Raw genomic sequence first — 13964 nt, forward strand, 5'->3', positions numbered from 1 at the left:
TGATGGAAATCTATTCTGAAATTACAGGTTCCAAATTCTCCTTGAAGAAGAGTTCAAACCGTGTCTGAAGAAGGGTTCTGACCCGAAACGTTACCTATTCCTTCTCTCCAGAGATGCTGTCTGACTCACTGAGTTACTCCAGCACTTTGTGCCTTATCTCCTTCACCCAACCTCGGTCCCGATGATTTTTGCTGGCCTAGTGTTCATCATTGCATCATCATAAGTAGTAATGAAAAAATGTAGTGCTCGTAAATGTGAAATAACGCATGTTTCACCTGGTTCAAAGCAAAGTTAGTTAGTGAACGTTCATTACAAACTTGCCTGTGACATTATTTATGGTGTCATTAAACCAATGCTGAACGTCTAATACCCATGTAATCAAATACACTTCATTGGACAAGGACCAGACATCTTTTAGACACTTCATAATTAATAAGCTGAATTCTTACAGGACAAATAGGTTTAAAGTTATGATCTTGCCTTGAATATGTGATGCCGCTGAGTATGAAAAATGCATTAGCAGGGCAAGCAGTAAAGCCTAGTGCTAAATGTATGGGCGTGTGTAAATGCTATTATTGTTCATAAGTTGTAGGAGCAGAATTAGGCCATTCGGCCCAGCAACTCTACTCCGCCATTCAATCATGGCTGATCTATCTGTCCCTCTCAACCCCATTCTCCTGCCTTCTCCCTATAACCCCTGACATCTGAACTAACCAAGAATCATTGGCCTTTTGTTTTTATTATACAGGGTGAACCGTACCTAAGCACAGGCCATGGCCACATGATTTGTTACTGGGATGGTTCAGCACACTACCTGATGTATCTCTTGATGGTTGCAGCGATTGCCTGGGAGTAAGTTGCATAAACGCCCCTCACATTAACACTATCCATAAATTCTAGGAGCAGAATTAGGCCCATTACGTCTACTCCGCCATTCAAACGTGGTTGAGCTTTCTTTCCCTCTCAACCCCATTCATCTGCTTTCTCCCTATAACCCCTGATACCGTCACTATTCAAGAATCTGTCAATTTCCGCCTTAAAAATACCCATTGACGGTCCCCATGGCAATGAGTCCCACATATTCACCACCCTCTGACTAAAATAATTCCTCCTCATCTCCGTTCTAAAGGAACATCCTTTAATGGTCTGGCCTCTGGTCCTAGACTCTCCCACTAGTGGAAATATCCTCTCCACATTCATTCTATCCAGGCATTGAATCCAAGGGAGGGAACCCTTGAAGCCAGGCATAAAATACTGGAGTAATTCTCCAGGCCAGGCAGCATCCCTGGAGAATGAGAATAGGCGATGTTTTGGGTTGAGACCCTTTTTCAGATAAACCGTTGTCCAGACCTCAGCTGGAGTACTGCATGTAGTTCTTGTCACCATACTATAGGAAGGGTGTGATACCGCTGGAGAGAGTGCAGCGGAAATTCACCAGATTAAGAGTTTTAGTTTAGTGGAGGAGGAGTGGGCGCAGCGGTAGAGTTGCTGCCTTACAGCACTTGCAGCGCCGGAGACCCGGGTTCGATCCAGCCTACGGGTGGTGTCAGTACGGAGTTTGTACATTCTCCCTGTGACCTGCGTGGGTTGTCTCCGAGATCTTCCATTTCTTCCCACACTCCAAAGACGTAAGGTTTGTGGACTAATTGGCTTGGGTTTGTATGCTTGTGTGTAGGCTTCTGTTAATGTGCGGGGATCGCTAGTCGATATGGACTTGGTGGACCTGTTTCCGCGCTATATCTCTAAAACAAATCTGTGCTCAATTTATTTTAACTGGCACTCATCGTCTTTCTAATTCCTTGCTTCTGGGAGAAAAAAAAATGTTGAGGTTTACCTTGTTGAATGGTTTCTAGTTCTACGAATCAAATGTTTGCACCATCTGGTGATAACATGGTAGATCGCGGGGCAATGTGAACCTTCATGCGATATCATTTAATTCTGGCTGCTTTTGGTTCAGTAGCATGCTCTTATTTAAAGCCTGTGGCATTTTCATTAAAATTGCAGCACAGACTAAACCAGAATGTTTATAATTTGACCTGATTTAAAGCAAGGAACAGCTTCTGTCAATATCTCACCTTGTTTATGCAATATGAGTGTTTCTTGGAAAATTGTTCGACTGAAGTTTTCTTGGTCAACCCAAAACATCACCCATTCTTCTCTCCAGAGATTCTGCCTGTCCCGCTGAGTTACTCCAGCTTTTGTGTCTATCTTCGGTTTAGACCAGCATCTGCAGTTCCTTCTTACACATAGAGCCTTACAGCGTGAAAACAGGCCCCTCAGCCCAACTTGCCCACACTAGCAAAGATCCCCCATCTATTCTAGTCCCATCTTCCTGCGTTTGACCGATATTCCTCTAAACCTGTCCTATCCATGTAACATAGAAAATAGGTGCAGTAGGCCATTCGACCCTTCGAGCCATTCAATATGATCATGGCTGATCAAATGTCACCTGTCCAAATGTTTTTTAAACGTTGTGATAGTACCCAGCTCAACTACCTCCTCCAGCAGCTGGATCCATACACACATAATAAAACGTGGACACTTGAGAGGTTTGCAGAAGTGGGAACCTCAGCATAATTTAAGACCTTCAGGAGAGCAGAAGTAGTTATCGAAGGGGAACAAGAGGCACTGAGAGGCAAGACAGCAATGCAAAGTGTTCTATGAATGCAACCTCTGTTAAAACAAATCAGCACCATAACAAATATGTCTATTACAAAAGTTCTATTTTAAAGAAGAGGGGAATTTCTTTCACTGGAAATGTTCTGCTATATGTTTGCTAAACAAGTCTTACTTATTCAGCAATTTTTTACATGTTCTGCTTTTTGATGTTCCTAAGATCATACGTTCTAGGAGAGGAATTGGACCATTCGGCGCATTCAATCATGGCTGATCTATCTTTCCCTCTCAATCCCATTCTCCTGCCTTCTACCCATAACTCGACTCCGTGACTAATTAAAATCCTATCAATCTCCACCTTAAAAATATCCATTAACGTCCTCCACAGCCATCTGTGGCAATGAATTCCTCATATTCTCCACCCTCTGGCTAAAGACATGAGTTAGCCTGGGACTGTGTATGAGAGTGCTGCTTTGTTTTTCAGGCAGAGTTACAGGACTATTGGCTTGTTCTGGGTTGGATCGATTCTGATGAGTACTGTAGTATTCGTCTCTGGAAACCTTGTTGGTAGGAACAAACTTTTCACGGGTCTCTGTATCCTGCATTTTACCTTGCATGAGTTTTCTTTGCTATTTCTTTGAGTTATTCTGGATTAAATTAAAGTGTGACTATCCCCTTATCTTTCCCACTCATTCTCTCTATCCAATTATTTTATTGTTTGAACTGTGGGTAACAGAGGAATCCTTTTATGAAATATAGAATTTAAAGTGAGCGTGATCTAGAAGTTCTAGGGCTAAAATGTGGGAAAGGATGAAGGGGGAAGCAATTGTGCCCCTATTATTACATATTTTTAACAGTAAGTTGTAAGCCACACAACTCGGGCAGCACAGTGGCATACTGGCATGATCTCTCACAGCGCCAGGGACTCGGATTCGATCCTGACCTCAGGCGCTGTGGTGCGGAGTTTGCACGATCTCCCTGTGACAACGTGGGTTTCCTCCAGGTGCCCCTGTTTCCTGCGACCCCCCAAAGACGTGCAGGTTTGTAGGTTAATTGGCCCTTTGTAAATTACCCCTGTTGTGCAGGGAGTGGATGAGAAAATGGGATAATGAATGGGTGATGGATGGTCAGTGTGGGCCGAGGGGTCTGTTTCCACACTGTATCTCTCATCTAAAACTTAGTTCTGAATCTTTGCTTCGATAGGAAAGTATGGCACCAAAGTTGGCCCTGCCAGTCTCCTGATCATCCCTTACTTTGTTCTTCCAATGTGGGCTGTTCTTCACATCTGCAACCAGCCTTTACCGAACGAGTCGACACCTAAGGTTAGTATCATGAGTCTGTGATTGTGTGTCTTCTTGTACTATTAACCTTGGTGCAGGTGTCAATGCTGCATGCGCTGGGAAGCAAACCCACTCAGGCCAAGAGGAATCCAGTCAACATTTTCAATGGAGAAGGGAAATTGATCTGGCCGGTGCGGAGGCGACATCGGGCACAGCTGATCCATCGGGCACAAATGGGGTGGTTGAATTAATACATATACTATTATTAAAAATGCATGACCTAAAATGTCCATTTAGCTGCTCAATGTTCACCAGTCTCTGAATCCACCCCCACCTTGTGCAGAATTCATGGTAGAAGATTTCTTATCCTTACAAATAATTAAATCTATTTAAAGTACTTGAAACTGGCCCCGCAGTGTGCGTTCTCCCAGTGACCACGTGGGTTTTCTCTGGGTGCTCTGGTTTCCTCCCACATCCCAAAAACGTGCAATATTTCAAATATTCGACAGTTAGAGTTTGTATTTTGATTTTCATTTACTTGGACAATTATCTTATGAGGAAACAAAATGTGTAGGAAGGAACTGCAGGTGCTGGTTTTTACTGAAGATGGACACAAAATGCTAGAGTAACTCAGCAGGGCAGGCAGCATCTCGGGAGAAAAGGAATAGGTGATGTTCCAGGCCTGAAGACTCGAAATGTCACCTATTCTTTTTCTCCAGAGATGTTGCCTGACCCACTGAGTTACTCCAGCATTTTGTGTCTATCTTCATCTTATGAGGAACATTTGGACAGGCTGGGATTGTACAATGGTGAGGGCACACTTGATGGAAACATATAAGATTCTGTGGTGGTTTGACAATATGGACGCTGAGAGAATGTATTCTTTAGTGGGAGAACATAGAACCAGCAATTACTGATTAAACATGAGGGACCAGTCAGTTGGACAGAGATGAGGCAAGTTCCTTTTCTCGAAGGGTCATCAGTCTTTGAGCTCTCTTCCTCAATAGGCAGTTGATTATTTTTAAGGTAGAGGTGGAAAGATTCCTGGGGAGCAAGATGTGAAAGGTTCCTATTGTAAGTGAGAATGCAGAGTTGAAGTTATGGTCAGATGAGTACCAACTTTATACATTAGAGATACGGCGAGGAAACTGGTCCTTCGGCCCACCGAGTCCGTGGAGACCAGCGATCACCCCGTATACTAATACTATCCCACACACTAGGGACGATTTACAATTTTACCGAACCCACTATTTTGACCTACAAACCTGTACCGGAGCACCCGGAAAAAACCCCACACCTTCACGGTGAGAACGTACAAACTCCATACAGACAGCACCCGTAGTCAGGATCGAATCCGGGTCTCTGGTGCTGTGAGGCAACAGCTCTACCCGCTGCGCCACCGTGCCGCACCTTGAGTCTTATGTAGTGGAGTGTGCTTAAGGGTGCGAGTAACTACTTTATGTGCAAATTATGATATGCCTACATAGTCGTTTTAAGATTTAATGCAACATTATATATTAATTCTAAATGTCGCGTCATGAACATGGTACTTCACACAGGGGAGATTGCACGGAATTGTTACCGCTAATGGTAACTTTTCTCACAGTCATTGTGCCTAGCCTACTATATTTCACCATTATTTATTACAATACTAACTTATTCCAAAGTAAAAAATAGCCAGAACACCAGAGAATAATTCAACCAGAGAATAAGATCAAAATTATTTGTGATTAATTCAGCTTTGATTTAAGTCTATTCCACTCCTCGCAATGCTTTCCCACCACCAGACAGTTAGTATTGACGTGGCTGGTATGTGAACAATCTATTTTTAACATGGTCTGGGGTCTGGCAAGAAGTATTTAGAGTATTGTGTTCAGTTCTGGGCACCATGTTATAGAAAAGATGTTGTAAAGCTGGAAAGGGTACAGAGAAGATTTACGAGGATGTTGCCAGGACTAGAGGGTGTGAGGTTGAGTAGACTGGGACTCTGAACCTTGGAGTGCAGGAGAATGATGGGTGATCTTATAGAGGTGTATACAATCATGAGATAAATAGATTGGGTAGATGCACAGAGTCTCTTGCCCAACGTGGGGGAATCAAAGACCAGAGGACATAGGTTTAAGGTGAAGGGAAAAAGATTTAATAGGTATCTGAGGGGTAACTTTTTCACACAAAGGCTGGTGGGTGTATGGAACAAGCTGCCGGAGGTGGTTGTGTAAGGAAGGGACTATCCCAACGTTTAAGAAACAGTTAGATAGGTACATGGATATGACAGGTGTGGAGGGATGTGGGCCAACCACTGGCAGGCGGGACTAGTTTAGCTGGGACATGTTGGCTGCTCTGGGCAAGTTGGGCCGAGGGGCCTGTTTCCATGCTGTATCAGTCTATCACTCTAAGTCCCAAGTGAGTTTGGTGCTGATAGAGATGTACTGTCCCACACAATCTGACCTCATAATATTGTATTTATGCCTGCAGATGTAATTGTATTTAAGTTAGGGGGGGGGGGGGGGGGGGGAGAAATTGGATGAATGGCTCACAGTATCAGCTGTTGCCCATACTCACCCCTTGGCTACTGAGGACCACGATCTTTGCAACAAAGGCCAAAGTGGCCAAGATCCACTTGGAAAACAAAACGGTGATTCTTGACGAGTAAGAATCAGCGCACCCGGTCACAGCGAGAGCGTGCAAACTCCGCACAGATAGCACCTGAAGTCAGGATGGAACCCTGGTCTTTGGCGCTGTGAGGCAGCAACTCTACCACTAAGCCGCTTTGGTCGTTGATTATCACCAGTGATCTTAAGCTTTAGAGCTTGCGATTAACTCTTTGAAGTAAAGCATGGTTTCCAACGTTTCAGGCGATTGAGATGGCCCAAAAGAGGACCCTGATGCAGAGACCACTGGACCTGGCGCTGGCCATATCACTCCTCTTCACCACCAGCTTCAGTATCTTCAGAGGATTGGTGAGGAAAGCACCTTTACTCCCTAATCTCCACACTACCACAATATAATTAGAGGTCAAAGTTATAAGATCGAGCAGCTTTCAGCTTTGTGTTAACTTAATCAATTGCCATGGATCCAACCAGTTACTTTTTAAACAGTGTCTTTGATTTGACAATCAGTCTCCTCCACTCTGGTTTAGTGGGTTCTGTAATGGCTTCTAGAGGCCTAGCGAGAGTGGATATGGAGAGGATGTTATCAGTATCAGTTCATAAGTTCCAGGAGCAGAATTAGGCCATTCGGCCCATCAAGTCTACCCTGCCATTCAATCATGGCTGATCCATCTTTCCCTCTCAACCCAATTCTCCTTCTACCCATAACCCCTGACACCCGTACTAACCAAGAATCTGTCAATCTCCACCTTAAAAATACCCAATGACGTGGGAATGTATTCCATAGATTCACTACACTGACTAAAGAAATTCCTCCTCATCTTTCTAAAGGTATATCCTTTTATTCTGTGGCTATGGCCTCTGATCCTAGACTCTCCCACTAGTGGAAACATCATCTTTACATTCACTCTATCCAAGCCTTTCACCATTCGGTAAGTTTCAATGAGGTCCCCTCATCCTTCTAAACTCAGTAGTGGGAGAGTCTAGGAGCATGGGGCCAAGTTAAACTGATCTCATCTGCCATATCCCTATATTCCATGGTAGACAAAAATTCCGAAGAAGAATTTGTCGGTCTGAAGAACGGTTTCGGCCCGAAACGTTGCCTATTTCCTTCGCTCCATAGTTGCTGCCGCACCCGCTGAGTTTCTCCAGCATTTCTGTCTACCTTCGATTTTCCAGCATCTGCAGTTCCTTCTTGAACATTCCCTCTATTCCATGCACTTCCATGTGCCTATCCAAAAGCATCTTAAACACCACATCATATCTGCTTCCACCACCACCCTGGCAAAACTTTCCAGGCCCCCGTAAATTCTGTATTAAAATTGCCCCGCACATCTCCATTCAACTTTCTCTCCCTCACCCACCATCTATGCTTTCCAGTGTGTTACCTCATGTAGATGCTTTCGATGGTGGGTGTGATGGTTTCTGTGATGGACCGCATTGTGTCCACCTCTCTCTGCAGCCTCCAGCTGGAGTTGCTGTACCAGGACATAAGCAACCGGTCAGTTCAATTCATGTGCTAAATGTTTCTTGTTGGTCCTAGGTGGCTTTAGACTGTCCTGCCAAGGTTTGTCGGCAATACCTGCAACAACAAGAGCCGTACCTGAGAGATCCCGCGGCTTATCCAAAGATACAGGTAACTCCAGGCCTGTCTCGTTATATGAGTGGCAATTGGTGCTGCTGCCTTATAATTCCAGCAACTAGCATTGGATCCTGACTTTGGATCATGTCTGTGTGGAGTTTGCACGTTCTCTCTGTGACCACATGGGGCTGCTCTTGAGTGCTCCGGTTTCCTCCCACATCCCAAAGATGTGTGGGTTTGATTTAGATTGGCCACTGTAAATTGCCGCCAGTATGTAGGGAATGGATGTAAAAGTGGGATGATATAGATCTGAACGGTGCAGGTGGTGCAGCGGTAGAGTTGCTGCCTTACAGCGTTAGAGATCCGGGTTCCATCCTGACTACGGGTGCTGTCTGTACGGAGTTTGTACGTTCTTCCCCTGACCTGTGTGGGTTTTCTCCGGGTGCTCCAGTTTCCTCCCACACTCCAAAGACGAGCGGGTTTGTAGATGAATTGATTTTGTTAAAAAAAATGTAATTGTCCCTAGTGTGTAATATAATGCTAGTGTATGGGGGTCGCTAGTCGGCACGGACTCAGTGGGCCGAAGGGCCTGTTTTCACACTGTGTCTCTAAACTAATCTAAACTAGACTAAACTAGTGTGAACAGGTGATTGATGGTTGGCATGGACTCAGTGGGCTGAAGCTATGCTGGTTGGTGAATTGGCTCTTGTAAACTTCACCGTTAGTTGAAAGTTAGTGCATATGGAAGATTTAGGACATTCTAGGTCTTTGTTGAAAGTGAGTTGGTAAGAGGAGTTATTTTCTCTGATGGGGGACAGAGTACTAGAGGACATAATCTTTAAATCAAAGCTCGACCATTTAGTGCTGGAATTAGAAGGCGTTATACTCGCAAACAAGTGGTAGTGTTGAACTGAGACTTTGGGATGATAAGACCTGAGATGTTGAGATAATGGGAGGTTTTCAAGACTCTTTCATGGTGAAGAACGGGGAGATCCACAGCACAGATGGGCAGTCACCTGAAACCGATAGAGGTACTTGTTTGGAAAGACCATTGAGCAATTTAATAGCCCTGTCACATGGTACGAGTTCATTCCAAGAGCTCTCCTAAGTTTAAAAAAAACTCAAACTCGTGGTAAATACGGAGAATGAACGTAGCGGTTACGTCGGAGCTCAGGGACGTCGCTTAGCGGCTCTTAACGCTAACGGCAGGTACTCGTGAAGACTCGCTAATTGCAGGTAAGCACGGGAAGACTCGTGAAGATTTTTCAACATGTTGAAAAATATCCATGAGAGCCCTGAGTACCGACGAGTGGCCATTACCGTAAATCTCCGAGTTCGAATCAGGGCAAACTCGGGAGAACTCTTGGAATGAACTCGTACCGTGGGACAGGGGTTTAAGAGAGATAAGTGTTATCCACATAATGAAGTGGTGAATTAAACAATTTTCAAAATTTTGTGATAATGTTCCAACTTTTTTATTCCCACAAATATATTTTTTAAAGTATCTGATACCCCCTAATTCAGGCAACATTTTGGTAAACCTCCTCAGCATCCTCTCCAAAGCCTCCACATATTCCTGTAATGTGGTGACCAGAACTGCACACAATACTCCAAATGCGGCCTATCCAAAGTAATAATTTTAGGGGCAGCCATCTACTCTTTTCATCTAGAGATGCTGCTTGACCCGCTGAGCTACTCCAGCATATTGTGTATATCATAAGGACATAAGGTCATAAGTGATAGGAGTAGAATTAGGCCATTCAGCCCATCAAGTCTACTCCGCCATTCAATCACGGCTGATCTATCTCCCCCTCCTAACCCAATTCTCCTGCCTTCTCCCCATAACCTCTGACACGCATACTAATCAAGAATCTATCTATCTCTGCCTAAAAAATATCCACTGACTTGGCCTCCACAGCCTTCTGTGGTAAATAATTCCACAGATTCGCCACCCTCTGACTAAAGAAATTCCTCCTCATCTGCTTCCTAAAGGAACGTCCTTTAATGCTGAGGCTAAGACTTCTACTCCTAGACTCTCCCACTAGTGGAAACATCCTCTCCACATTCACTCTATCCAAGCCTTTCAGTATTCAGTATGTTTCAATGAGGTCTCCCCTCATTGTTCTAAACTTCAGCGAGTACAGGCCCAGTGCCGTCTAAGTTTAACCCACTCATTCCTGTGATCATTCTTTCAAACCTTAATATCTTAATGATTGGTGACCTCTTTTCCTAATACTTTCTTTTGTCTTCCTGTCAGATGCTGGTGTACATGTTCTACTCTGTCCCTTTCAGCGTTGGAACACTGTATGGTCTTCTGGTTCCTGGATGTTCCTGGCTCCCGGACTTGGCTCTACTGCACGCTGGAGGCCTTGCACAGGTACAATTGTCCCTCGAAGAGTCTGAAGAAGGGTCTCGACCCGAAACATCACCCACTCCTTCTCTCCAGAGATGCTGCCTGTCCCGTAGAACTACCCCAGCTTTTTGTGTCTATCTTCGGTTTAAACCAGCATCTGCAGTTCTTTCCTCCAGTTGTCTCTCGTCTCCTCAATAAGAGCATGTTGTATTTCACGTTTAAACACTTTGCTTCTACTTCCTTGAGTTCTGAAGAAACACGTTCCACCTGAAACGCCACCTAATTATATTCTCCAGGAATGTGCCTGACCTGCTGAGTTGCTCCAGCACTTTGTGTCTTTTTGTGTATTAAGCAGCATCTGCAGTTCTTTATTTCTACAGAAATATATGCAATGACGAGTTCTGCAGGGGCCAGTGTGGAATATGTTTAGTTTAGTTTAGAAATACAACATGGAATCAGCCCACCGAGTCCCCGCCAATCTACAATCACCTGCACACTAGTTCAATCCTAAACACAAAGGGCAATTTACAGAAGCCAATTAACCTGCAAACGTGCACGTCTTTGGAATGTGGGAGGAAACCGGAGACGCCCAAGCTGTCACGGGGAGAACATGCAAACTCCGTACAGACAGCACCCGTGGTCAGGATTAAACCCGGGACTCTGGCGCTGTGAGGCAGCAACTCCACCGCTGCATCACCGTGCCACCCTAAATACAACCAGCCTTTGTCTGTGCGTTTGCACGTGAAGGCTGTTGGGTTATTTGTCTACAAACCACTTAATAATCAGTAGATTGGTCGAGAACTAATAGTCTGAGGTGGGGGTGAGACAATCGTCTCTAAATTTCTCGGCCGTGTTAGGAGATTTTATGCCTAGCCTTGATGGAGTTTTTACAACACAGCAACACTTGCACAGCCACAGACTCCCAGAGACTAAGCACTCTGTAGAAACACTGTGCCTTTCTTCTTAAACTCCCCTCTACAATCAGTCTGAGGATGGGGCTCATATATGTTCTCCAGAGATGCTGCCTAACCTGCTGAGTTACTCCAGCATTCTGTGAAACGTCACCTATCCATGTTCTCCAGAGATGCTGCCTGGCCTGCTGAGTTACTCCAGCACTCTGTGAAATGCCACCTATCCATGTTCTCCAGAGATGCTGCCTGACCTGCTGAGTTACTCCAGCACTCTGTGAAACGTCACCTATCCATGTTCTCCACAGATGCTGCCTGACCCGCTGAGTTATGGTGCAGCAGCATCTATGGAGCTAAGGAAATAGGCAACGTTTCGGGCCGAAACCCTTCTGGAAATAGGCAATGTTTCGGGCCGAAACCCGGAAGGGTTTCGGCCCAAAACGTTGCCTATTTCCTTAGCTCCATAGATGCTGCTGTACCCGCTGAGTTACTCCAGCACTCTGTGAAACATCACCTATCCATGTTCCCCACAGATGCTGCCTGACCCGCTGAGTTACTCCAGCACCCTGTGTCCTTTGTCGCAATGTTCCTTTCAAAGCCTTTGCGCCTGAACCGGTGGTAAACAAACAAGTTCCAGCAAATCTAAGAGGGATTCTGACAGATTGACTAATTCCTAGAGTTGAATTCTGGAGAAATCTCTATGTGATGCTTGTGATTTTTGTTATTTCTCATATCACCGTCATGTATAATTAGTGTATTCAACTTCATTCATGAAACTGCATTGTTTTGTTTAATCCTTTACAACTGACAGCTGGGTCAAAGGGCTTCTCTCTGTCGTTCTTGCCAAGTTTAAGTGGAGTAGAGTATTTAGAATATTTTAATGTGAATTAGTGACTGAGGGACTTTTGATAGATTGTCTGGATTTAATCTTTGTTTAATTTTGCTCTTGCTTGCATGAAGCCTAAATGACAGATGGACAATATTTTAACTGAATCACTTGGTCATTATTCCAGATTGCAGGCTCTCCGGTGTTCCTTTATGTAACTGTGGTTTTAGTTTTCAGTTTTAGTTTTAGAGATACAGCATGGAAATTGACTTTTGGCCCACATAGTCTGTGCCAACCAGTGATCACCCCATGCACTAGTTCTATCCTGCACAGTTAGGGACAGCTTACATTATCCTACAAACCTACACGTCTTTGGGACGTGGGAGAAAACAGGAGCACCCGGAGAAAACCCACGTGGTTGCAGGGAGAACATAGAAACTGCATATAGTACGTAGTCAGGATTGAACCTGAGTCCCTGGAGCTGTGAGGCTACAACTCTACCACTGCGCCACCGTGAAGGTCACTCAGTAAACGTCATCAGACAGTCAGATCTGTGGAAGGGTCTCGACCCAAAACGTCACCCATTCCTTCTATCCACAGATTCTACCAGTCCCGCTGAGTTACTCCAGCGTTTTGTGCCTATCTTCAGTGTCAACCAGCATCTGCAGTTCCTTCCTATACATATAATGTTGTAGATACAGGTGTAAGCTATTCAGCTCCTCATCCTATTCAATAACATTCTGCAGTGATTCATTAAGTAACAGCCATCTCCAGCTCGACTAAATGTCAGGGAGATAAGAATCCGGGTTCGTATACGTATATTTTTACTGTTCTCCACAGCTGCAAATATGACTCATGCATTATCATTAGGGCTTTTCAGAAAACGTCACTTTATGTCATTTCTGTTTTTATAATGCAAAAAAAAGACTAATTATTTTTGGCAATCAACCACACAAAACGTTATCAATTTGCATAATTATCAAATACAGTTTCCAAGGCTGTCATTAAATCTCCAATTAGTTCTGCCTCCAGAAATAACGAGTGCTTCAAAGAAACAAATATCACTGCAAAGTAGCAGCTCACTAACGCTTTCATTTACTGTAATAAAAAGGAACTGCAAGTGTTGGTTTATTCCAAAAAATGACACAAAATGCTGGAGTAACTCAACGGGTCAGGCAGCATCTCTGGAGAAAATGGACAGGCGACGTTTCAGGATCTCGACCCTGAGCCATTGAGTTACTCCAGTACTTTGTGTGTTTCTTTGGTATACCAGCATCTGCAATTCCTTCCTACTATATCTTTGATATGAAATTCCCATCACAATGATAGATGACTCTTTCATTGACTGCACTGTTCCAGCTAGGTTATATCGACATTCTCTGATCATCCTTTTAATAAATCAGTCTTTACACTAAAGAAAAGCTGTCGACACATTGTCTACTTGCTGCAACCTTAAGAATAATACACAGTTTAAAATGTATCTCCATCTCCCTAGAGGAGATCGGAACCATGGCTGCTCTTGCCCATAGCCCAGTAATACAGAATATTCCGACTCCACTTTCCAATATCAAGTCAACTTGGCATGGTTTACTTTTTAAAAAAAAAACATTCATGAGAGGCATATTCTTGGCCAGACAATATTTATTGTTTAAGAAGGAACTGCAGATGCTGGAAAATCGAAGGTAGACAAAAGTGCTGGAGAAACTCAGCGGGTGCAGCAGCATCTATGGAGCGAAGGAAATAGGCAACGTTTCGGGACGAAACCCTTGGGTTTCGTCCCGAAACGTTGC

At 44.2% G+C, this 13964-nt stretch overlaps 1 protein-coding gene across 2 annotated transcripts in view; it reads left to right on the forward strand.

Moving 5' to 3' along the window:
- Positions 1–13964, forward strand: part of tm6sf1 (transmembrane 6 superfamily member 1) — a 55465-nt gene that overhangs the window by 33672 nt on the left and 7829 nt on the right. For both annotated transcript variants that reach the window (XM_033050085.1, XM_033050084.1), the window contains exons 4-9: positions 749–852; positions 3101–3183; positions 3820–3938; positions 6752–6856; positions 8049–8141; positions 10345–10464. In XM_033050085.1, the coding sequence (XP_032905976.1) occupies positions 749–852; positions 3101–3183; positions 3820–3938; positions 6752–6856; positions 8049–8141; positions 10345–10464 (624 nt within the window). The remainder of the gene's footprint in view (positions 1–748; positions 853–3100; positions 3184–3819; positions 3939–6751; positions 6857–8048; positions 8142–10344; positions 10465–13964) is intronic.

The sequence above is a fragment of the Amblyraja radiata genome, chromosome 34 (assembly GCF_010909765.2).
Source record: "Amblyraja radiata isolate CabotCenter1 chromosome 34, sAmbRad1.1.pri, whole genome shotgun sequence".
Classification (NCBI taxonomy): domain Eukaryota; kingdom Metazoa; phylum Chordata; class Chondrichthyes; order Rajiformes; family Rajidae; genus Amblyraja; species Amblyraja radiata.